Source organism: Pararge aegeria, chromosome 16 (genome assembly GCF_905163445.1).
Source record: "Pararge aegeria chromosome 16, ilParAegt1.1, whole genome shotgun sequence".
Classification (NCBI taxonomy): domain Eukaryota; kingdom Metazoa; phylum Arthropoda; class Insecta; order Lepidoptera; family Nymphalidae; genus Pararge; species Pararge aegeria.
The window spans coordinates 16,488,406-16,515,734 of record NC_053195.1 but is presented as its reverse complement, the minus strand read 5'-3'; the positions used below and the strand labels follow the sequence as shown (position 1 = coordinate 16,515,734).

Below are 27,329 nucleotides of genomic sequence, written 5' to 3'. Positions count from 1 at the left end.
TTCTTATCATACATGTAATCCTTAATATATTAATAGGATTTTTCTATAAGCTTACGTTTTATATAAACTTTGAAATTATTGAGAGACATCTCAAGGATTTAATCTGGTAAGTTGTTATAAAAAGATATATTATTAATTATTATTAATTACTCTTAAATTAATTACTAATTTTATGCAGCCTAGTAAACTGCACTACAAGTTTATTTTTACTATAATTATTGTTACAGTCCACTTTCTTTTTTAAATTTGTTATAATATTATTATTGTTGTTTATTGTTATTAGGTACACAAAACAGGTAATAACTAACAGTAGATCTAAATATAAGTAATAACAAGTTTTGTTCTAAGCTACAACCCAACGTATGTGTACACAACTTGGAATTAAATTAAACAGAAAGTAAAGATAAAATTAAAGTTGAAACAAAAAAGAAACACTTAAAAAATAATATATATATGATTTCCCTAAAGATTATGTGGAATAGTGCTTAATAATATGATTTTTAAAGATATTTATCCTTTCGTTCAAAATGTACATCAATTTTCAAATATGTATTGATTATGCACCGTCATAATTTTAGCTGCTTTAAGGACACTCTTGGGCCCATTTTATTTTAAAACACTAACTACATCCATCCACGACGAACGAAGTTTTTAAAAGTTCAGCAGTTGTTCCAATGCACAGATAAAAAACGACAAACGAGATTGGTTTAGAGAAAAACTGGAATAAACTAAAGCCCCCGTACTTGTTCCCGCTACGAGGAACACCGTTCGGAAACGAAGACGAATCAAAAGGATTCATCCTTTTCGATTGCAATGAATTTCCCGATTTCCGCGCGGCCACGAATTACCTTGTTTTATAAGATTCAAAAATTCAAAAATTCAAAATTCATTTATTTCAAGTAGGCCGAATATTAGCACTTTTGAAACGTCAAGTCTGTCTGTTTGTAGTGATTCTACCACCGGTTCGGAAGGCAGATTCTACCGAGAAGAAGCCGGCAAGAAACTCAGCAGTTTAACTTTTCCAACATCAACAATTTACATTTTGCATTTTAACATTCATTTGTCTATCTTGTGAGAGCTGAAAGCGGAGCCGGATGCTTCCAAGCAACCTTGTCATTAAAAAATTCATCAATTGTATAGTAACCTAATAATAACGCTGTAATAAATGGGTTTTAACAAATTCTTTAAACTTCTGCATTGGCAGGTCCAAAATCACCTTAGGAATCATATTATAAAAGCGTATACTCAATCCCACAAATGATCCCTGTACCTTACGCAGACGATATGCAGATGACACTAATTTATGACCATTTCTTGTAAGTCGACTGTTTATGTCCACTTTTAAGATAAGATTTACTTAGTATTTCATCATATCAACCCATTAACAGCTAGCATGGGCAGGTGACAATTATATCTCCGGGGAAAGGATAAAGATTTATCTTCTCCCACAGCTTTATCAACTCTGAGAGCACTGGCACACAAGTGGAAATAATATCCGAAAAATATATGTGTATCAACGGGGTTAAACTTCTACTATTCCGGTCTTTTAGCAGTCGGACACATTAATTATATCCCTTGTCAGGGTATATAATCGGGGGATATTATTTTTGTCTCCTGTCTGTGCTAGCCCTGAGCTCGGGTCTCCTCCCACAATGAGAAGGGGTTAAGGCCGTAGTCCACCGCGCTAGCCCAATGCGGATTGGTGAACTCCACACACCTTTGAAAACATTATGTAGAACTCTCAGGCATGTAAGTTTCCTCACGATGTTTTCCTTCACCGTTGAAGCAAGTGATATAATAATTACTTAAAACGCACATAACTTCGAAACGTTGGAGATGGGTGCTGGGATTCAAACTCGCCCTGCCGAAAGTGAAGTCGAGCTCTTACTCAATGCACTATCACCGCTTCTATTCAGTATTTGTGTATTTTTAATTGCAAAATAATTTATTAAAATGAACACTTTGACTTAAAATGACTAAATTATTTTTGAGTTAAGGTAAACTAAATTTTTTCGAAATTGAGTGCATTATATACAATCAAATACCATTTGATTTAACGGTTAAGGAAAACATCGTGAGATAATGGATAGCTATAAAGGAATTCTGTATTCTGTATTCTGTCTGCAGATGATATGATTGCAAATGACATATATCATGAACATTTTTAGTAAGTGTTACAGTTAATTTATAAAGTGGGTAAATAATTAAACTATGATATCTATAAATTCATATTTGCCAGATATTTTATTAAATAGTTAATAGATAGTTTTCAAGAAACAATAAAAAAATTATTTGATTAATAACCAATGTTCATGACAATGAGTTGGTGGGTATTTTTATATAAATACGACTGCATTATCGATGCACCTCAGTCCTACATGGACTCGAACGATGCAAAGATGCCTCCCGGTGTCTTAGTCGTATCATAAGTCAATGAAAATTAAATCATTATAAACTTTTCAATTTCGAAACGCATAATCTGTTTTTGCCCGCCGCAGTCGTGGCCACAATATGTACAGTATCCGCTATTCGCGTTGCGGATATTCGTCTGTCTACAATCCTGTCGTATAGTGATCCACTACTATGGGTTTCTGGAAAAAGAACGTATGGAAATACCAAACAGATTTTCGGCAACGTATCCTCTACGCACGTTACGGAGTGTAAAGATCGAAGAAAGTATAAATGACACCATACAGATTCTCCAAATTTACGCGGAGCAAATTAGGCTTAATTTTCCTAATATATCATGGAATTCCGTAAAGTAACGCCTGCCTCTATCCAATATTTAATGCGCTGAAAACCCCACTTTTCAGCACATTTCATGTACTTTGAAATTAAGAATTGAATTTCAATCGTAAAATCACGGTACGGCAGCTTTCTTGCAAGCAATGGAGCGAAATTAAATACATAAACACTGCTTCGACTCTCGCAGAATTGAAAGAAAGAGGGATAATAGATAATTTGTTATTGAAGCTTACTGCTTCAGTTTCACAACTTATCTTGAGCTGAAACTTATCTAATACGAACTTATGTCTTCTTGAAGTTTGGATAAACAGACTGTCTTTACACAACAAAGCTTCTTCTTCCGATAGTTATTAGATACCTACTTTGTCGTCTCAACCGATGTGTCCACTGTTTTGAAAAGTGGGGAATTAATTAAACTTTGGATAACTATAATTTTTTAACCAGGATGGATCAGCTTAAGTGGGGTTGACCGGTCACATGCTCCGAGACACCCAAGGCAAGTGGAGTGCCCTAGTAACTCAATGGTACCCACGAGACGGGCCAAGAAAAAAGGTTTGGCAGCACGTTGGGAAGATGAGCTGAAACTTACAGCTGGTTCACTGGGGAAAAGGGTGGCATAGGATCGTAAGCGAGGGCGAGAGCTGGAGGAGGCATTTGCCGTGTGGCACACTTAATTTTATAATAAAACTAGCTGTAGCCCGCGACTTCGTCTCCGTTTGATTTTATTTTTAAAGTATCGCTAAGCCTTAAATGAGTATAGTAGTATATATATATATATATATATATATATATATATATAACATGTGACTGTCATTTAATAAAATAAAATAAAATTGCGACCATAATTAAAGATCGAAGCTATCCCATCTCTTAAGTTGGACCAGACTGCTCACGGTGTGCCAATTTAATTTAAAATCGGTTAAGTAGTTTAGGAGTCCATCGCGGACAAACATCGTGACATGAGATTAATATATATTAAGATTAAATGTAAAAACTCATGTAACTCTTCTCTGAAATAAAAGCCTATTTTATTTTTTATTTATTTAACTATAATTTTATGAAAATTAAGCTTCATTTGCTGTCCACCGCGAAAAACAGGAGAATGTGTATGGTGTAATATATAATTTCTTCAATCTTTACACTTTTCACCAAACAGATCTTCGGTACCCTCTACGCAGGCTCCGAAACTGAAATATCCTCAGGAGATGTTGACTTTACAATGAATAATTTTATTTAACAATTATTCATTATCTCCTCTCAGGATCGGGTTTAGGCCGTAGCCCACCACGCTGGCCAAGTGCGGATTGGTAGACTTAACATGCCATTGTGAAGAACTTACTTCGTTATGGAGAACTCTCAGGTATGTAAGTTTGTCCTTCAACGTTAAAGCAAATGATATTTAATTGATAAAAACGCACATAGCTTAAAAAAGTCAAAGGTGGTTGCCGGTTTTCGAACGGGATTCTCGAAATTGAAGCTGAAGAACTAAACACTAGGTTAACACCGCTTGCTAATGTAACTGTAATAAAGTTAAATTTATCAATTCATAGAAAATTTTCTCTGATAATTAGGCCATAAACACATACTCACACCTGCTATCTCACCTGCCTCTCACATAGCTGGACTGCACGCAAGCAGAACAAAACCTTTAAATTAAGAACACTTTACAGACGACCTACGTCTAGAAGTTGATGGCCAGTTGATACTCCGGGTGGTAAAACAGCTGGTACCTCGTAACAACTTTATTTAAAAAGAAAACATTCCGTAACGAATTAATACTGTCTCCGTGGAACGTTTAAGCGACAGACAGAAATGGAACAAAAGCGCAGATGGTTATTTCATTACGGCGAGTGGATCCAGCAATTAGTTGAGAGATCCCTCCGACGTAACTAACTATGCCCGAACACACTAGAATATGATCCCGGCTTAGAAGATGCAGTTGGACTTAGAAGAAAAATACTTGTAAAACTTTCATTTAATACCTTTTATTTAGGAGTTGTGAAAAATAAGTAAACTATGAAAATTAAGCTTTTCATAATATATCATGGATTTCCGCAAAGTTACGCCTGCTTCTATCCAATATTTAAAAAAGTAAACAGCCATTTTGTGGCGGCGGCCATCTTAGACAGATTTCCATCAAACATAGCTTAGAACAGTCCCGACTAAATGAAAAAAACCCTTATCTGTTCATCTGTTCGGCCGCTACTATGCCACAGGCAGACACACGTCAAAATTAGAACACCCTGCTTTTGCGGCAATTAAAAACTCATGACTCATGTATAGCACTGAACGAACTGTGGTTGAGAGATGATGAAAAAATTGCTAATTTTAAACAACGCTCATTTCGCCCGTTTGTGATAATACTCTAAAACCTAACTTCTAATCTTTAGTGTATTCTTAGATTAGAAGTTAGGAGTGACGAAATACAAAGTACGTCTATGATACCCCAAATCACTTATGGTAACCTCAACCTGCCCGTGAACCTCCCATTAATATTAGTTCAGCCGTTAAATGATTAACTCAGCGAAACAGACAGGCGCTAAACAAAGCATAATATGTCTGGGTTATTATATTTAAAAAGAACAGAGTACCTACCTAAGTAAGAAAAAAAAATGTATGAGCCGTCACGGGACGCTTGGCCGCTGTGAAACATCGAAATGGTTTTGTAAAAGTTATATGCGTAAAATAACAGGTAATACAGGAGTCAGATGTAGCATACTGAAAAGGTAAAGCATTACAATCATAGTGTGATTTTGCTTTCTTTGTAGGAGACTTCACTCCTGAATTATTGCTGTCAGACATATTTTATTGATAAAAAATATCGATAATAATAAAAACAGCCGAACACTCAGCCGAGTTATATTAACTCACCTTAAACTAAACCTTCAAGTTTTATTGTGTCAATAAACGCAAACTTTGAAATTAAACGCGCCTCGATCCCAATAAAAACCTCGTTCAATCGTAGGTTCAATCTCCAATGGAACGCCTCGAGAAAGTTCCACAACAAAGAGGTTGTTTAACATTCGAGCAGCGTTCGAATGTCAGTCCCAATCAAAGTTGCCACGTAAAATAACCTAAAAGTCGGCGCCAAATTGCCGGCGGACCGGAGCGTCACGTAAAGGACTCGCTCTTACTATTTTTTTCATGTCTGCAGGTTTCAGAATGATATCCTTTTAAATATTAACATAAAATGTATTAAAATATCAGCAAGAAATGAAAGACTGAAGCTAGTGAAAGCTACTAAGACACAGGACACTGTGAAGTATCTCAGCGTATTTACAGCAAAATACCCACCGGAACAATATAAATTATTTCTTTAAATCTATTTACAAATTATTATTATTTTTTTTTAATTTACTTATTAGCTTTATAAGGTACTATTACCATTTACATATAAGAGTAATGCCGTATTTTTATATCAAACAAACCAATGAAGTGTTCACAACTTAGTTATACTTACATAAATAATAACATTAACCACAAATTGCTTAGGGTTTAACGCCCTAAAAAAGCAAAAATTCAACTTGATTTTTTTTTATAGAGTTAGTTGAAAGGACGGAGAGTAACATTTATAAATAGTAGGAAGGCTACTATTTATACCAGTGAAACAAATGGTTCCCAAGGTGTTTGAAATAAGCGCGGGCGAAGAACGTGGGCAATCGCTAGTAATATTGTAATGACATTTAATTAACTATGCTCGGCCAGGCGTCGCAGACCGACGACCTCAGGTCGAAACTCGAGGCGACTCGAAGTTGCAAGCAATTAGCCAAAACTTTCCCAATTTGCATGTTATGGCGAAAGTTATCAAGTTTCAGCGCGGCAACCTCAACTGCCAAGAATTCTAAATTTGAATTGATTATAAGTATTTTTCTTTTTTTTTTTTGGTTTCAAAGCGAACATTTTTAATACTTTCGTCTTCGTTCAGTCGCAGTCTGGTATTAAAATACTTTTTTAATAATAATTTACGGAATGAAGTGAGGTTTTCGAGGATGTAATAAAATTGGTAACGTATCTTCTGAGAAACGTTTTCATTGGACGGTAGAGAAATTTTAAGTTGTGTCTATCTTATTGGGGAATTCCCATGTATTGCATTTCGGCAACCAAAAGGCGCTATTCCATCAGTCGATGAGCGAGTGCATTCCGCATGCTACGGAAAGATCAATTCACCATCAAACACAATATCTATATTTTATCCTCCTCCTCTCAGAATGAGAAGGGTTTAGGCCGTTGTCACCACGCAGGCCAAATGCAGATTAGTAGGCTTCATAAGCTTTTTAGAACAATATGGAAAAAAACATTCACGATGTTTCCCTTCATCGATAAAGCAAGTAATACTTAATTCGATCACTTAGCTATTATTATTAAAACTAGTAAAGCGAAAATTTTATCTTATAGTATTTAACTGCGACTCTATATAGAGCTGTATCTACATCGCTGTTATATTATATTGAGAAGAAAAAAGGTTTGTAAACAACGAATAGTACCTACCTAACTATTGTTACCTACGGTAGGTGCAGCCTAGTTGTAAAACTTACAGATATAAAGTAGGTAGGTAAATAGTACAACTTTGGATAACTATAATTTCATTTATGCCAGATTTTATTAAATTCATTAGCATTTCAACAAATGTATTGCAAACAACTTTACTACTCGTGCAATGCTTTCAACAGCAAATATAGTGAGACGAAAAATTTTCACGTCAAATTTAGGAAAATAATTATGGGAAAGTTAAAGTTTTTATTTCTTTTTATTTATTTTTGTTGTGTAATTTTCGCTTGGTACTTAAGGCTGGACAAACAACACAACATAACACTTTCGCATATATAATAATAATAAGTATAAGTCAGGAAGTTAGGATTCAAATTCAAATTTTAATTCGGATAAAAAGTCGATTTAGTTAGTTCCAGTACCAAAGTTATGAAGTTATAATGCGTATGTAGATTTGAGCAGTCATTCATTTATATGAGTATATGGACAGCCTGTACAAATGACAATGGTAGATAATAAAGAGATCATTAAGTTAAAATATAGCTAAAACTTCATTGTGTTTTGAATTTTAGCTATAAAAATCTGCAATTCCAGACTTTAAGGGTCTAATAGAAGATAATATACTTTTAAAACGTGCAAACTACCTATTCATGCAAACGGGCGAAACTTTGATTTGAAAATATAAAATACCTATTGATTTTATACCTATGGAACGGAACGTGAGTGTAAAACGTTTAGAAATCTCAAGCAAAACTAGTTCGATTTTCAAAAAAATGTTGTGTTTTAAACAACAAACTCAGAAATATTATGAATATATTGATATTGAAATGTCAACTTTTTAATAAAAAGAAAACATTAAAGGAAACTTGCGTAATGAGATCGTACTTTGTGTCGTGTCACGGAAATTGTTAACTTTCCGAACGTAAAATGTCAGTTGTCAAAATCATTAATTGCTTATTGCGTGTGCCTAGCCGTGAACTTTAGCAATTTATTGCAGTGTTTCTCTTAAATAAAATTTTACTTCTTGACGACCAGCGATGTCTGGGAAGCTGAACAAGTTTGAGACACCCAGCTCGGCAAGCTCAGATAGGTAACCCTTGTTAGATAACCTTAACTATTGTTTATTTGGTTTGCCCAGCTGTCTTGCGTCAACAGATCCTTTTTTTTGTCGAGTGTGTGACTGACCGCGACGGAGAGTACGCATTATTTTTATGTGCAAGTGACTGCGAACAGTTAGCTCCACGGTAATCTCCGAGAGTGCAATAATACCTCGCTGCCTGCATATAATCATAACCTCAGCGCACACACATTGTGTTTTATTTTTAGACATTTATGTAGTACATTGGCAGCTTACTTTACGCTACGTGTATCAGGCACGTGCTCAAGCGGATACATTTCCGAAACTCGACCTTTCAATACAGTTTCTCATGAAAAATTCTCAAAATTCGTCAAAATGGAACAAGCTTCTGTTATCTTCGCGAATCCGTAAGAATTATTGAACGATTTTTGATTTAGCCTGTTGTTGTAATTTAAACACGCATCCTACCCGCTTGTGCACTGTTTAAAATTGTTGTTTTTGTTTTTTCAAAATAGTATACACTAAAATAACAAACATACCATAACATGGTATAGTAAAACCTGTCAATGTCATTCAATAAAAAAGGTAAACAACATTAGCCACATATCAAGATGTGTATAAACAGATATATGTTAAATGTTTATTTATGAATATATAAATAGGTAAGGTGATAAGATAAAAACATACAAGATGTTGTTAGTCATGCATCCATGTCCTTCAATATGTGATAACTGGGGTTTATATTTATATTGACATTGAATATTTCGTATATCAGTTCCAAGTAAGTTGGTCATTGCATAAATTTAGTAACAAATTCAAAACATTTTAAAAGCTTTGATACTTTAGCTAGAAGAATTACAAATACACCTTAGCCTGAGGAAAAATTGACAACTAAAGAGCCAGGTTTTCTCTTCATTATCTTTTCTGTTAGTCACTTAAACAAAGTAGGTAGGTATATACATATTTAGTATATATTAGAGATGCACCGAATATTGGTATTCAGTATATTCTGTATTACCCTTTTTAATGGAATATTCAGTTCATTTGCCAAATAAATACCAAATATTTGAATTACTGTTAATATTTAAAAAATAACATTTTATCAAACAGTAAGGTTAACTAATTCTAAAGAAGTGTGGTTTATTCCGCAAGAGGTACATAGTTTTTTGTAAATGGAAGAAACACTACTTTACCTATTATTTAGTGACAAAATAAAAAAGATTAATTTTTAGAGTCAATTGAAATAAACTTTTAATGAAATAAACTTCTGCTTTTTTCTTACAAACGAATAATTAAACTAAATTTTATTTCTATGGAATTGTCAATTTCTAAGAACACTGCTTTGAGTAACAACTTTTTCAGAAATTAATTTAGCTGAATCATTCAGTTTGGTATATTATGGACCAAATACTCGGCCGAATATTCGTATTTGGTTGAACCTACATTTGGCGCATCTCTAGTTTGTATAATTGCATGCAAGTTAGTTAATTAGTAGTCAATTTTGCTTGCAAACATGGTCAGGATAGCATTGGAGCTTGACTGATTTGAGTCTTGCCAATAGCACCAATGCTTTTTTCTAAATAATGGAATAAAAGTTAAGTTTGCTCTTCTGAAAACATACGAATGTCAAGCAAAACCGCAGCAAGTCCAACAGCACCCTGATGTGAATGTTTATTTTTCGACTTAACATTAATTACTTTTTATGATTATCAATATAAAATCACTACAAGCTATGCCGTAATACTGCCATCGCTCGGTTTTTGTTGTATGCAGTTTACCTATTTAACAAATCTATTCCCAAGCTTTTGTTGCAAATAAACTGTCATTTCGCTCATTAACACAAGCTACAAGAACGTTTTATATATAAAAAAGTGTCCAACAATTTCAAATTTAGTTAACTTAGTTGATGACCATACTGTAATTGCGGCACTGTTATTTTATAATTAGAAGGTCCCCATAATTAGCTTTTCTTTATTTTCTCTAGACTGATCTGGTACGAGGCTTTGGCTGTAGCTAGAAACCAACCTATGGGCAAAGGTGTACTGATTCGGCTGACACAGTCTTGATTAATGTCATTTTTACGGCAAAATGTTTTTAAATGATTAAGGAAACAGATCTTTCACCGTCAGTAAATTTTTTTTATTACACAAGTTAGCTCTTGACTGCAATCTGAACTGGTGGTAAGTGATGATGCAGTCTAAGATGGTAGCGGGCTAACCTGTTAGGGAGTGTGGTAGTCATACTAATCCCTAATCGGTTTCTACGCGACATCGCACCGGAACACTACATCGCTTATCACGGTCTTTGTCGGTAGGGTGGTAACTAGCCACGACCAAAGGGTGGTAACACGTCAAAAAAAATAATAAATAAAACATTGTCGCAGTAAATGAGCAATTTAATAAAACCTGAATGGATTTGAGACATCCACAAGATGATATTTGTTTATTATAAAAATTTACATAATTAAGCACTATTATGGAATTATATATGCACATCTATTTACATATAATTATATTACTGGCTCCAAAAGAGCAAACTTTTTGTTACAATTTCATACATCAGATTAACTATTAGAAATGCAAAGCTTTGTATGTTTAATATAGTGTATGTTTTTGTGTAAATCTAAAAAAAATACTTTAATGCAATTTGTAATTATACTAACGCAACGCCCTCTGGTGGCCATAAAATACCAAAAAAACTGCTCTAAAATAATGCTAATGTATAAACTTATGTCTATCTAAAAACTTTATCTTAACCAATTTATTTATGAAAAACAGTTATTCCAAGTCAAATTTTTCCTTGTACTGTTTAAAAAAAATAGTATTTTTAGCTAAAATACTATTTTTTTGCATAGATTATTTTATTATTGTGCAATTTTGCATGGAAATAGTTTGCATCCGGAGATGGTCTTACAAATATATTTAAATACATTTTATCATAATGTGAGAAAAATCTCACTCAGGTTTTTAAAAATAAAAACCTAATATAAACGCGGACGACAACGCGGGCAACAACTAGCCTACTATGTATTATTGTTATAACCTTAGAACAGGTTGCCCTTGAAACAAAAATACAACTAACAGAAAGCTAAACTATAAATTACATTATTAAAAAGGCCGCTGTGTCATGCTTCTGTTGTTCTCCTGACCTTAATTATACCTTAAGTATAGCCAGTTTGTGAAATGTTTGTTGAATGTTTGTAATAACTACTTAATTAAAAACTGACAAACAACAAGACGGCCGGACCAGCGTTATCATCCTCATCGACAGCCAGTGGCGTGTATATAGGGTATTCAGATGATATAAAATGAATAAAATCTCCAGTACGAGTTATAAGAAACTTAAGGATACGCATTGTAAGATTTATAAAAAGTATTATAACTCTAACACTCAAGTATTTATAACTCGTACTGGAGATTTTTTTCGTGTTTTATGATCTGTAACCTGTGCATACCCTCTATGCACGCCACTGTCGTAAACCTATCAACATCAAAGTCAAAGTCTAGCATGACCTGCAAACCAGTGTTATTTGATAAACTTTATTATCATATCAATGATTACCTAAATGGAATTTTTTTATAATTATAGACATACACAAAAAACACATATACAAATATAAAATGAATTCATGAATGAATTCATTTTATATTTGTATTGTTGAATGAATGTTGTTGAATGAAACCAAATCCCATACTACGTCCGGCATTCTCCTTTGGATATTATTGTCATACAAACTTTATAATATCAAGCGAGGCGCAGAAAGCAAAGTGACAACACCGAGGTATTTGGAACTCCCTACAAAAGACCTATGTCCAGCAGCAGACGTCCATTGGTTGACATGATGAAGATGTTGATTAGTATGTACAATAATATGTTATTTTTATTTACACACCGCATCCTGACTTTGTTCCTCATTCCAGTCTTATGCTAAGGTGTAGGTAGCTACTAATACTATCACTAAATAGGTACTTAACTTGTTTGAACACACTTCTCTACAACTATCAGTTGGATAAAAGAAAACCTTGCCGCATTTGATAGTTTTCAGCATTCTTGAGTAAAGTTTTACACTACGTTATCCTTAGGAATCGACTAACCAACAAATAGCGTGATCAGGAATTACGTCGCGGTCTGTTGGAATAGTTATATCGTTTAGTATGTTATTATTCCGTAGATGAGTACTTTGCTGGTACTTAAGGCCTGAATTAAATTAATTGCAATTTTTCAGCCTCAATTAAATTCATTGTAAATAATCTAGACTCTTCAACAAGGGTGCAATATCTATAATTTTGGGCGCCGGAATAAATCCTACCTGTAACGTAAAGAAGTTGCTGTATCTAGAATCCTGAGTGTAACGAGGGGTTTAAGGGCAGCATGACCCCTTCGTTTAATGCTCTTCTTTTCACACGTTGTGAGATAATATAATCAAGGCCAAATAATCATTTAGATAATAGGTGGCAAAAATAAAATAAAATGTTTGCAGTGACTCGGAATTGGCGCTAGAACTAGTGTTCCTGGACGAGGATGACTACACACGCGCTCCGGCTTCGCCCACCACAGTGCCCAATGTCAGGCCCTACCGCCCACCATCTACTGGTAAACAAGTAATCAATTCGATATTTTAGAAATCCCACACTAGAAGCAATCTTCTACAAAGCGCTTGGAGGAAGAACTAGGAGGTGATGAATAGAGCTGCACAAAAATCGGACACTTAGTTTTCATAAAAAAGGTTATAGTAGAAAAAATAACGTATACCATAGACCGCTAAGAAAACAAATAAACCGATCCTGGGGCAGCTACGCATCAAACCCGTTACCCCCGTTCGTCATCGTCATCATCATAGCAACCCATTACCGGTCCACTACTGGGCACGGGTCTCCTCCCACAATGAGAAGGGGTAAAGGCCGTAGTCCACCGCTCTGGGCCAGTACGGATCGGTGGACACCCTTGAGAACATTATGGAGAACTCTCATGCATGCAGGTTACCTCACGATGTTTTCCTTCACCGTTGAAGCAAGGGATATTTTAATTCCCCAAAACGCACGTAACCTAAAAAGGTTAAAGGTGCGTTCTGTTACCCCAGTTACCGAAACAAAGGTATCCAAAGTGTATGCAAAGTAATAAGGACACCCCTCATGGTGTTCATAAAACACGGCAAAGAAATGATGAACAGTGTGAAAGTAAAACCGCTAGAAAGAGCTCCGACTGCGTTCGAGACCAGACAAAAAAAAAAAATAAGAGCGAGCGCTTAAGACCGCACCGCAGAAGTGGGAACAATAACAATAACTGTTCTTTTAATAATCTTGTGTTTATAATGTACTAGTTATTGCCCGTTTGATTTTGTTTATTTAATTTCAATTTAGTTATAGTTCTAAAAAAAATTAAATTTCGGTTTTCATTTAAACGTATTATATAAAACTATAATCCGCTACACAAACTTACCTCATAATGTAAACGTACCAATAACTATTAAATTAACAAAGACAATTATTAGGTATGAATTGAATATTCTAAACATAGCGACATATATATCTTTCTTGCACACTCGGCGGTCCCGAGTTCGCCAGCTTCCCATGCCCAGATGCTATTACTGGCTAACTTGTAGTGAAATAACAAAAAAGATGTCTCCCAACAGGTTCAAACATTATGAAGTCGCCGCGTGCGCGACGCGTGCGCACGACTTCGATGTCACAGTCAAATAAACGCACAACCGCCGAGAGCATACTCCACGCGGACCGACGCACCATATATACGGCCGGCCGCCCGCCCTGGTACAACTGCACGGGGGGGCAGGAGGTCGAACCATTTCTTATCGGTAAGACGTTACACAAAACGTAGGGTCCTGAAGCTGTAATAAAAAATAAAAACAAATAGATACGACTCTCCAATTAACAAGGTTTATATTAATATCTCATGTAAGTTTTATTTTGATTTAGTTTTTTTATTATAACTGTTTTTAATTATTCTGTTATGTAATAGTGTAAATGGGTCGTGGTTACCAAATAAAAAAATATTAATATTATTATTATAAAGAAGAGTGTCCAGGAGTGAACACATAGGTTTACACACAGAATTAAAAACGCACAGAGACCGTGTACAAGATTAATATTGAAACATAGAAAACCACTCCACTTTAGTAGAGTTTTTGACGGCCGATTGGCGCAGTTTGCAGCGACCCTACTTTCTGAGTCCAAGGTCGTGGGTTCGATTCCCACTACTGGAAAATGTTTGTGTGATGAGCATGAATGTTTTTCAGTGTCTGGTTTATATGTATACTCTAAGTATTTATGTATATTATTCATTAAAATATTCATCAGTCATCTTAGTACCCATAAAACCAGCTACGCTTACTTTGGGGCTAGATGGCGATGTGTGTATTGTCGTAGAAACAGCAAGACTTGTTTACTTCGCGTACTTTCATAGTGTGATGTCTTACGGGATCTTATTATGGGGCAAAGCTGCTGATATTGAAACTATATTCATATTGCAGAAAAGAGCTGTACGGTCAATATATAAACTTAAATCACGTGATGAATCCCTCCGTGAAAAATTTAAAGAAATTGGTATACTTACGGTAGCCTCACAATACATTTATAACAATATAGTATTTGTAAGACAACATATTAGTCTTTATAAACAAAAAGTGGATATAAACAGTCGACTTACAAGAAATGGTCATAAATTAGTGACATCTGCATATCGTCTGCGAAAGGTGCAGAAGTCATTTGTGGGATTGAGTATACGCTTTTATAATATGATTCCTAAGGTAATTTTGGACCTACCAATCCATAAGTTTAAAGAATGTGTTAAAACACATTTATTACAGCGAGGTTATTATACAATTGATGAGTTTCTTAATGACAAGGTTGCTTGGAAGCATCCGGCTCCGCTTTCATCTCTCACAAGATAGAAAAATGAATGTTAAAATATAAAATGTAAATTTTTGATGTTGGAAAAGAGCAACTGCTGAGTTTCTTGCCGGCTTCTTCTCGGTAGAATCTGCCTTCCGAACCGGTAGTAGAGTCACTACACACGGACAGACTTGACGTTTCAAAAGTGCTTGTATTAGGCCTACTTGAAATAAATGAATTTTGAATTTCGTAGTATATTTATTGTTTTATTTATAAAAAAAAAAATAGAGTTTCTCGAACAAATGGTTAGTAACTTCATAACATTTAGCAGTTGACATTAATTATTTTACATCTAATATTGTAAACGTTTACAATAAAATAGGAAAAAGTTTGTGAGCTGGCAACATTCCGAGGGTGTAAAGTGAGACGTGCGCGGCGCGTTTGCACTGTTTTTGGAAACAATGCACTGGATACAATAATGGCTGAATGAGGATTCTGTACGTTCATAATTCTGTGAGGTTTACTTTGTTATACTGTCGTAGGACTTCGGCTCATCGGGCGTAGGATCATACAGTCAACTGAATGGGCGGTCGTTTAGACGGGCACGGCCGCGAACGAGCGAATGGACGCTAGAGACGTCCAGACGGACGTATTTTTTTATATATTGTAAATATTGCTGAAACAAACTGATATACCACTTGATGTAACCAAATTTGGAAAACATGTTAAAGGTTGCATAAGTATATCACCCTGTAAAAATATTAAATCAAAAGAAGCTGATTTATTTTTCCATACAAACGAATTCAAAACATTCCCTGTGTTTACTTGTGACAACCCTATTGAAGATAAAAGACCGACACGCGTATAGTACGTACGCTACGCGTCGCGTGAAAACTGATGGTGAATGGAATACCACCGCTGATTAACAGAGTAACACTTCGCAAGGCAAGTAAGAGACACGTCCAGACACATGCCGCCCTGTGTCGATCAATTTGAGGCGTAGGTGTTAATCACGCCCTTTTGACCGGAACACAGCATTACAACAATGCTGCTTAAATAAGCATGGGAGTAGTAGTTCCACGGAGAAGCTCTGTAATGCTCTACTACTACACAAACATTATTTTTTAGGTATTTGCGGCGCCAGCGCATCCGGCAAGACCACGGTAGCGGCGAAAATCATTGAATCTCTTAACATCCCCTGGGTCACTATCGTCAGTATGGATTCCTTCTACAAGGTATGTTTTTTTTTATAGATACAATTAACAGGCCAAGAAGATGGCTCATCTGATTGTGAGTGAAAACCATCGCAATAAACAGAGCGACGCTTCGCAGAGCATGCAAGGAACAAGTCCTACGATGTGCCGGCCTGTGTCCATAAACCTGAGGCGTCCACCTACTGACATCTATCTAGTCGATCTATCCATCTAGTGGGTATATCCACCTATTGCGTCTACCCACCTAGTGGGTATATCCACTTAGTGCGTCTATCCACAGCGGTTATAAGGCGAGAGTTTGCTGTGCTTGGAGTAACTACGTGATCCATTTGTGTCAAGCACCTACGCTTCTCAATGTTGTCTATGCATATAGTGGGTCCAACCATCTAGTGGGTCTATCCATCTAGTGCGTCTATCCACAGCGAGTATGAGGTGAGAGTTTGCTGTGCTAGGAGTAAATCTGTGAGCCACTTGTGTCAAGCGACTCCGCTACCCACTTAATGTTGTCTATCCATCTAGTGGTTCGATCCACCTAGTGCGTCTACTCGCCTAGTGGGTCTATCTACTTAGTGCGTCTATCCACCGCGAGTATGAGGAGAGAGTTTGATGTGCTAGGAGTAAATGCGTGTACGCCCACTTGTGTCAAGTGATTCTCTGCGACTAACTTCATTTCTATCCACCTAGTCACCTAGTGGGTCTACCAATCTAGTGGGTCCGCCCACGCTACGATTACAATCACTGCCATTCAAGTACTTTAGGAACCCAAACGCCATCTGTTATCTGAGATGAGCCCTCGCCCAATGCCACTTCAGATTCGCGACTCGTTACTTCTGTGTCAGTAACGCTGTTACTTCTACGGTCTCATTTTTTTTAATACTCCCACTTAGATCACGTAGTAGATACTCTGAGCTTTCTTATTTCCAACGACCCGTATACTCTCAATCATAAAGCAATAAATACACAACTGTTTTGATTATTTTTTCATTTTGATAAATTATACTCGTTCGTGTTTTATAAAAGATAAGATAATAACTGTTGTAAAATCAATAATATTGAATGTTATCGAAAAACAAAATCTCTTACCCAATATTTGTGTTAATTCGTTAAGTAGTGATATGAATATAAAATTGTAGTTTCATATCGATCTTTCGTTAAAAAAAAAAACGAATTCCCTCGTAGAAATTTGATATATTTCGAGGATTAACGTAATCTTCAATCATAACGATTGTTTGGCTAGCTAAGGCGTGAAGGAAGGGTAAAGAAACAAACTCATTTTCGCATTTATAATATTCGATCTTCCATCCAGGCGTTACTTTGCGGAATTCCATGATATATTATTCATTTATTAGCATTTCAAGGGAAACAAACAGTACTATTACACACATAAGTAATGCCGTATTTTTATATCACATAAACCAATGAAGTTTCCACAACTTAGTTATACATAAGTATACGATAACATTAACCACAATTGCTTAGGAATAAGTATACCTACCAAGCGAAAATTATACAAAAATAAAATTAAAACAAAAAAGAAGAACAAAAACTTTAAAGCCTAAAGCCTTTTTGCTAAAAGTCCCAATTTTGACATGAAATGTCCGTCTCACAATATTTGCTGTTGAAAGCATTGCACGCACGAGATAAAAAGTTATTTGTCGTAGTTGTAGTTGTGTATTGTCTTTCACCTAATAAGCTTAACTTTCTATACTCCGCGAAAAGCAGGAGAATCTGTATGGTGTTATTTATAACTTCTCCTATCCTTATACTCCACGACTAACAGATCTTCGGCAATGTACCTATTCGTAAACTTAAAACTAAAGCTACGACGGTTACAAACGCGTCCTGGTCTTTCTTGTGAGAAATTTGGCCTCTACCCAGCAGTGGGATGTTGATACTCGACAGAAGATACGGACTACAGTTAGAGACTCTTATAAATGGTGTATATCGAAAGGTGCTGAACGAAAAGCAGCACCACCTGGCGACGCGCAACGAATACAACTTCGACCACCCGGACGCGTTCGACATCGAGCTGCTCATATCCGTACTGCAGAGGCTCAAAGAGGGCAAGAAGGTCGAGGTGCCCATCTACAACTACGTGACGCACTCAAGGGAGAACCGGACGGTGAGTAGTCTTGCTAGAACTCTTTTGACGACCTCCCTGGCGCAACGGTGAGCGAACGGTTACCACCCAGACATCGACGTGCCGCTAAGCGATTTAGTGTTCCGGTTCGATGTCGCGTAGAAAACTATTAGGGGTAAAACAACACTACTCCCTAACAGGTTAGCGCTCTACCATCTTAGACTGCATCATCACTTACCACCACGTGAGATTGCGGTCAAGGGCTACTAAAATTAAGTTTTAAGTATTGATTTTGGTATTGATAACAAAAAAACAGCAACTGATAATCCTAGATCACAAAATACTTACTTGATATACGCAGAGACTTCCGAAGTCCAAGCGTAAATTATGCGTATACAAAATTATGTTTATGTAGACGTGACGTCATAATTTTGAATAATACTCCTTAACAGAAAAACCAAGTTTTGGCCCGACCCAAAATCCGTAGCTAAACATGCTTACCGCACATTGAGAAAGTTAGCTTAACTAAACATTAACGAGAAGTTTCGTTTCAGAAAACAATGTACGGCGCTAACGTTATCATCTTCGAGGGTATACTAGCCTTCTACAACATGGACGTGGTCAAACTGCTCGACATGAAGGTATTCGTGGACACGGACGCTGATATCCGGCTCGCGAGAAGGCTGAGAAGGTAAGCAGGTTTCGACTTCTTCTCTTACGGTTACCAGTCAGTTTGTGTACTCTAAATTTTTCATCGCGAAGCGAAGTAATTCTACTTTCGGATGGAGCCAGGACTTCTTTCAGCGACCAACTCTCCTCTAGTAACTTTTCTTATAATCGTTGCTATAGGCTTTACATTATTTATAATTATATTTTAACATAAAAGAAAATATTGCAGTGAATTTTAAAAATTGCTCTATACAAAATGCTTAAACAAAATTACTGCAACAATAAATAACTCTTTATACTTAGTTTATTTGTATATACTCAGTAATGGATGATATAAGGTTACTAGGACTGGCTGTTTTAATGTTAACAGTAAGCTAAAAAAAATCTAAAGATTGTTAAACTATAAAATGATGTTGAAAAAGAGCAATCTGCTGAGTTTCTCGCCTGCTCTTCTCGCTGTAATCTGCCTTTCGAACCGGTGGTCACTACAAACAGACTGACTTGACGTTTCAAAAGTGCTTATAAACTAGGCCTACTTTAAATAAATGAATTTTGAACACATTGGTCATGGTGTTTTTTTTTAATAAGTCTAAGTCATCGCGTAGGGCTTTCGAAATTACGGGTGTTTCAGAATCTGTCAGAGGTGTTATGTTTTGGAAGTTGATAAAGTCTTCCTAAAAACAACTGTTGATAATTAGGTATTAGAACACCCTGGATGCGATAAAATTGTCACATTAATGTTTTAATATCCCTTATTATACAACAGTTGCATAAATAACTCAAATACCATATGCACTTTTCGTAAATGTCCTTGCACAACACTAAACTCAAATGAGTATCGCATGTGTGTTTTAATACTCCTTATTGTACAACAGTTGCATGAATAACTAATACAGACATACCGTACGTACTTTCCGTAAATGTACTTGTACAACGCTAAATTCAAATGAATATCACATGTGTGTTTTAATACTCCTTATTGTACAACAGTTGCATAAATAACTATACATACCATACGCACTTTTCATACATGTACTTGTACAACGCTCAACTCAGACGACCATCACACCCACAACAACAGTTGCATAAATAACCATACATACCATACGCACTGTCCCTAAACTGGTACCGCGGGCGCAGGGACATCGTGCAGCGCGGCCGCGACCTCGAGGGGGTGCTCAAGCAGTACATGACGCACGTGAAGCCGGCGTACCAGAGCTACATCGCGCCCAGCATGGCGCACGCCGACATCATCGTGCCGCGCGGCGGCGAGAACAAGGTGGCCATCTCGCTCATCGTGCAGCACGTGCACAAACAGCTACAACTGGTGAGCTACCACCGCCGGCTGGCGGGAGCCCTCCCCAAAGATTTGCTTTTTGATTTGATATTTAGCGTGTAGCCAAGTAAAGTTCCGATAACATAAATCCGATAAAGAAATAGGTACACTTACAGTAGCCCCGCAATATATTTATAATAATAGTAGCGGACCCCAGCGCCATCTGTCGGGCTAATTTGTGAATCTAAATCATCCAGGGTGCCACCCAAACGTTTATAAAAAAAAATCATTCAAATCGGTCCAGCCGTCTAGGAGGAGTTCAGTGACATACACACACAAGAAATATATATATAAAGATAAAGATAATCTTCATTTAACAAAACGAAAGAAAAAAAAATCCTAAGCAATTTATTCACACTCGGCAGAAGTGGGACTTCTGAAAAGTAGCCTACGAGAGATTAAGGTGAATGTAGACTATTAGGGTAATTGTAAGCTTTATTATTTGGTTTCCATTGTAACTAGAATAGGTAAATAAATGAATAATGTTTTCTATCTCACTCTGTTCTATACATTGCAGTGTTTGTGTCTCAATGGACTCATTTTTTCGTTTCATCGAGTTTGAAATCACAACGATTCTAAAGAAGTTAGACTTCAAAGGTCAAAATAAGCTCTGACTGCCATCTGGTCTGTACATCATTCATCCAAAAAAATACCAAGGCCTTTCTACGACTGGCCAGTTATAACCTGCCCGGAAGGAATACGCACGCTATGCTAGTAACTTATTTGTCTTTCATAAACGGTCCATTCATTTACGATACACAGACAGACAGTCAAAGTTGTCTAACAGAACTCTAGACCTTTGCTTAGGTTATACTAAGCATATTTAAACTTAGAAATTTTTAACCTTGATTTTGTATTTTGTTTGCAGCGCGGTTTTAAAGTGCGAGAAAAGTTAGCGATCGCTCACATCGGACAACCCGTTCCTGACTCGTTGTTTGTACTCAAGGACACACCGCAAGTAAGTTATTTTAATACTGATTGGTGTTTCAAAAACTTAATATAATTACTTTTCTTAGTACTTGAATAGACAAACACGTTCAGGCTATGGAGTTTACTTGAGGACTTTCGTTAATAACGTTTCGCCAGCATCATCGTCAGACACTGGACATCACGTAAAGATGGTGCTGGGCAACGCAATGATGCTACCTTGTTTAGAGGAAGAGTCGGAGGACCAGTTTCGTCCCAACACCAGACGCTGGAGACTTCCAAATGTTATCACTTCAAAGCAAGGTTGAGAAATTCCTATAGCCACATTCCGGCTATAAAACTCAACCTGGATACATGCTAGGAAAATTGGGTTTGACAAGACAAATCCCATGAGTGATCACATTTTTCTCTTGTTTAGTTAGGGAGTTCTTCGGCTAGAATCATCAGACTCTAGGCTGCAGTGCTGGTCAAGACAAATTCAACTTGCCCAAACAAGAGGTCACCACCTTTTTTTTCCCTGGTTAATGCTTTTACGCATTCCTGGAAATGAGACTATCTAGGACTCGCTTTTTAGTCGAGTCGAGAATCGACTAAAAACCAGCGCAACCCGGCTTCTATATAAGAGCTTCAACGCCTCACTCAAAAGATTTTTTAGTAACCCTCCAGAACACAGGGTATGAGTATCTTATGGTATGGTATCTTCGTCTCGTGCGAGCATAACAGAGCATCTGCTGCTGACTTATAAACTTAAGCACAACTTTAATTAGTTGAAATGCTATTAAATATGCCCTTAACTCTTCAGGTACAAGGTCTGCACACATTCATCCGCAACAAGGACACCCCGCGAGATGAGTTCATCTTCTACTCCAAGAGACTGATGCGGCTGGTGATAGAATTTGCGCTGTCTCTACTGCCGTACTCCGAACACGCTGTGGATACACCGCAGGGCTTCTCCTACACAGGTATTTATATCATCATCATCATCATTAGCCTATAATAGTCCACTTCTGGACTAAAAACATCTCATACCGGGAGTGTTTTTTTCATAATCACCAGATGAGTAGATTAGTTGGTGATCACAGTACAACCACAGTACAGTAGTAGCGCAGAAAATGCTCCTGCCCGCTCTCTGTTATATTCCCTTAGTCGCCTCGTACGACACCCGCGGGAAGAGAAGAGATGGCGACAACTGATCTGACGTAATCACACGGCACGAATTGTTATATAATACCGTTGTAGTGTCTGTCTGCGAATTCGTCTGTTATAAGTGTGTCTTGTTATATGTGTATTGGCCGTTAAACTTACCAATAATTTCGTCGTTAATAATAATAATAATTAATAATAAATGCTTTTAATTCAGGCCAAATACCCATATGCCAAAAGTAAAACAAAAATAAAAAAAATACTGTGAAAATAATACAAAAAAAAATAAAATATGGCTATATATAAGGTCAAATTATGGCAAATCAACGGCCTAAAACGGTTCGATTAACTACCGCACGATGCCCATTTCACAAACTCATCCTGTTTATAATTTACACTAAAATTTTAATTCCTCTAAATGAACGTGTGCATTTGTAAAACAGGTTTTATTCTATTGTGCTAAGGTCGCAAATGCAACGTGGAGAAGATCTGCGGCGTGTCCATTCTGCGCGCGGGCGAGACCATGGAGCAGGCGGTGTGCGACGTGTGCAAGGACATCCGCATCGGCAAGATCCTCATCCAGACCAACCAGCAGACCGACGAGCCCGAGGTGCGTGCTACATCACCCATCTAGCGTCTTTGAACACCCACGAGTGGGCAAGGCCACGCGGTGTCGACGAGTGCAAGTCCATTCGACCAACCAGCAGACCGACGAGCCGGAGGTGCGTGCTACATCACCCATCTAGCGTCTTTGAACACCCACGAGTGGGCGAGGCCACGCGGTGTCGACGAGTGCAAGTCCATTCGACCAACCAGCAGACCGACGAGCCGGAGGTGCGTGCTACATCACCCGTCAAGCATCCTTCCGCACCCACATGAAGACGCAGCAACGGAATAGGCGGTGTCGACGTGTGTAAGGACATCCAACTACCCAGCAGAAAGACGAGCCAAAACTTTGTGTATTACCTCGCAAAATATGTGTCAAACTTAGGAACCAACCAAAAATCAAGGAATCAACCATGAGATAGCTATGACTTTTGGCCTCTATGGTTTTGGTGTGGTCTCTCTTTTTTTAGTAATAATTGACGAGCAAGCAGCAAGTAAATAGAAAACCACCCCCTATAAACAGAACAAAAGTTCACAGGGCTCGCACGGAACACTTCTTACAAAATGCCACCTTGTGTCTATCAACATGAGGCGTAGGTGATAAGCATCATGTGCCTTAAATTACATCGCAACCACCTTCAGACCAAATCTCAGCAATAATCCTTAACCAGATGAGCTCTTGTCAAAATCTCTACTACTACAAAGTACTGCTTTTGTAGGGTTTAAATGAAATTAAACACTGTGCTTGCAGCTCTACTACCTACGACTGCCCAAAGACATCAAAGACTACCGCGTCATCCTCATGGACGCTACAGTGGCTACGGGCGCGGCGGCCATCATGGCGATTCGCGTGCTACTCGACCACGACGTGCCAGAAGAGAACATCAGTCTCGTGTCGCTGCTTATGGCGGAGATCGGTGTTCACTCCATCGCGTACGCCTTCCCCAAGGTCAGTGGACGTCACTCCATAGGATAAGGTACAATTCCCTAGCGCAATTGTTCAAATCCATCAATGCTTAACCCGTCCATTTTATTTATGTGGCCCGGGTTATTGATGCGGCATTTTTGGATCACAATATTGAGAGGAGAAGATTCTACTAATCCGCACTGGGCCAGCGTGGTGGAAAACGCCCTAAACCCTTCACATTATGGGAAGAGACCTGTACCCTGTAGTGGGCTGGTAATGGGTCGACATGATCATAATAAAGAGGAGAACATCAGCCTCGTGTCGGTGCTGTAGTCAAGATTTATGGTCTCAAGGTCAGTGAAGATCACACCATAGAAAAAGACTAATAAAAATTCCCAACTAGCCAAGATTAGCCAAAATTTAAATATGAGTAAGAGTAAAGTGAAAATAATATAAGCATTATGTTTATTGGAAGTGCATTACACAATTCAATTACTTTAACAGCGCACGAATGCTTGTACAACTTCGTTTTACGGAATGGCATGCTCAAGATCAGCGTACGACATGATCTTAATTCGGACTGCATTCCCCGGAACTACTCCTTAAGATAATAAGGGTTTTTATGGTTAAATAACACACGGTGCAGAAGCGAAAGTATATGCAGACGAGAGTGTAAAGGTAAACCGAATAATTCGGCGGAATATCCACTTTGGTAAAAGTTAAATAGAATAATATTCGGTGTTCGGCGAAACAACTATTCTGCGGATCTCCATAAAATTAACGTTGCGTTACTTGAAGGTCACCTGCCCTGCTTTTTCTAGGTGAAGATCGTGACGTCAGCGCTAGATCCAGAAATCAACGAGAAGTTCTACGTCCTACCAGGGATCGGCAACTTTGGCGATCGGTACTTCGGTACCGAGCCGGCCGACGACGAATGAGCGAGCGAGATGGTTGCTAAACTTGCCTGTCAAGAGTGAGCGGTACATATTATATATTACGCGGTATTTACTGACTTCCCAGACTAATAATAACTCTAATCCAGAAACACGGCTAGCATAGTGGACAAATAATAAATCCCACGACTATATCCCCTCACAAGTCCACCGGCCTAAGCACGGCAAACAGAGGTTTACCCCCATTTTATTATGACACCTAAATTATTTTGATATTATTTCCAACTGTAGACCATTGTTCAGAGTTGATAATGCTGTGGCAGAAGATACAATGTTGTTCTTTCCCCGGGGAGGAAAATGTCTCTAGCCGTGCAGATGACAGATTGAATTTAGTAGTGCTGTCCTTATCTACAGGGAAGAGCAGGAAAAGGACAGCAATACTCAATCCCATCAGTCAGCTGAAGATTTTGCAGTAGATGGATTATTATTAATTTTGAGTGTTAAATGCTGGCAAAAGATGACGTATTTTAACCAAAGATTTAGAAGCTTGAGTGTTTTGGGCAGGTATATTATGGTACCTACCATAACCAGGTATGATTTTAGTATTCGAATGGAACAGTAGAGTTCTTGAAACGTATCAAAATAATATTATATCTTTTTTATTAGGAAATTAAAAGATTGTATCCTTAATAAATTCAACACACTGACACACACAAATGCGTCTTAAGTTATAACTGAAACCTATTTTAAATGGATTTCTAAGTACAAAATATTTTTAATTATTCAAATATGACCAAACATTCGCAAGAGTCATTTAAATCGACCATATACAATACGGCATCTTTTACTAACATATCCATTATATATTATGCTATTTAAAACATTATATCGACGGCGAGGCATTAAAAATGGCGGTCGCCAACGCCTCTGTTTTGGGGAACGCTTTTGTCTAGAGTACAGGCGAATATAGACTGAAAATAACTGACTGCGCGTTAATTGCCTGTACAATATTTATGGGTACAATATCGACGCCTACTGTGTTTTTTTCTACGTACGTTTTCTTATTCGACCGCGTAAAAGTTAACTACGATTTGTATCGAATTGTAATAGCGCCATCTATTTACAAAACTGGGAAACAGTATTGTCACCAGATGGCGCTCATGCGATTCTAAACAAACCGAAGTGAACGCTCACGCGATCGAATAGGTTAACGTACGTAGAAAAACGCAAAGTAGGCAGTGTACAGAGGTACACTTCTATTTATTAGGTGTCTCCATATTTGTGCGATTTCATCTTTATTAAACGTCTTGCCTTTTTTGCTTGCATTAATGCGAAGTACGTACTATATTCCTTAACTTGAAACTAAAAATTAATGTAAATTCTATAAAGTGTGTGGTAGGAAGGTGTTATTTAAGAAAGCCATATCACCTTGTCACTTAAAATTAAGTAAAGATGAAGAACTTCACAACTCCCAAGAAACAAAAATCTTTTATATTTTAAAATACGTTACGTTACGTATTCCTGCGTATAATAGTAACTTTGAACTTGTTGAGTTATATAATCATTATTTTTATTGCCCTAGATATAATTTGACATTTACTTTACCATTAACAAAAAATACTTTTCAAAATATGACTTTGCGTTCCAAAAAAATTGCCTTTAAATAAATTACTGGTTTTCGTTACTGCATTCGTTAGAGGCAAGATGAAGATGAAAGCGCACAAATATTGACACTCCATTTGGTACATACCGTACAATTACTATACAATGCTATAATGCTTGACTTCGTAAGACTTATTACATTTGTATTATTGCATTCTTTTTAACGTAGAATTGCTATGGAAGTGTTAACAATAATTATAAATCACTTTATCTCCTAATCTTTACCCCAAGTGCCGTAACACACATAGCGTTTGTGATGCGGTTATTTTGCGTCGCGTTTCGGGCATACATCACGCTTTTTACGATATCTGCACCGAAATATATGCTACTTTGCGAGCGTTTTTAAAAATCTCGTGAAAACTTTTGCCTTTCCTGGAATAAAAAAGCCTTTGTTACTCTCCGCCCACTGACCCAATGCCAAAAATCATGTCGATTTGTTGCTTAGTTCATGGTAGTGGCGGTAAATTAAAAAAAAAAAAAAGTAAGTCTGCAGCGTATTATCACTAAAAATTCCAATGCGTTCGTATCTTGCGGAGGTAATGTGACAGTTAGCGACACATGTAGTCAAACTAATTCTAATTTGGACTGTCAAAAAAGTCTAGTCATAAAGATACTTAATGTCATAATAAAAAAGTAAATAACGAACTACTTAAGTAAATTAGTTAAAACATTATTATTAATTTTTACATTTTAAAATGGCATCTATTATTTATTTATCCGTCTGAACTAATTT

At 37.1% G+C, this 27,329-nt stretch overlaps 1 protein-coding gene across 1 annotated transcript; it reads left to right on the top strand.

The window, feature by feature from the left end:
- Positions 1–8,198: 8,198 nt before the first annotated feature.
- LOC120630327 (uridine-cytidine kinase-like 1) lies at positions 8,199–27,077 on the top strand. The gene is made up of 12 exons (XM_039899520.1): positions 8,199–8,323; positions 12,792–12,904; positions 13,944–14,123; positions 16,288–16,394; positions 18,325–18,495; positions 19,008–19,144; positions 20,263–20,449; positions 21,327–21,416; positions 22,188–22,347; positions 22,993–23,138; positions 23,886–24,083; positions 24,863–27,077. Exons 1-12 carry the CDS (start codon positions 8,271–8,273, stop codon positions 24,977–24,979), a joined length of 1,659 nt encoding a protein of 552 aa, XP_039755454.1. The 5' UTR covers positions 8,199–8,270; the 3' UTR covers positions 24,980–27,077.
- Positions 27,078–27,329: the final 252 nt, after the last annotated feature.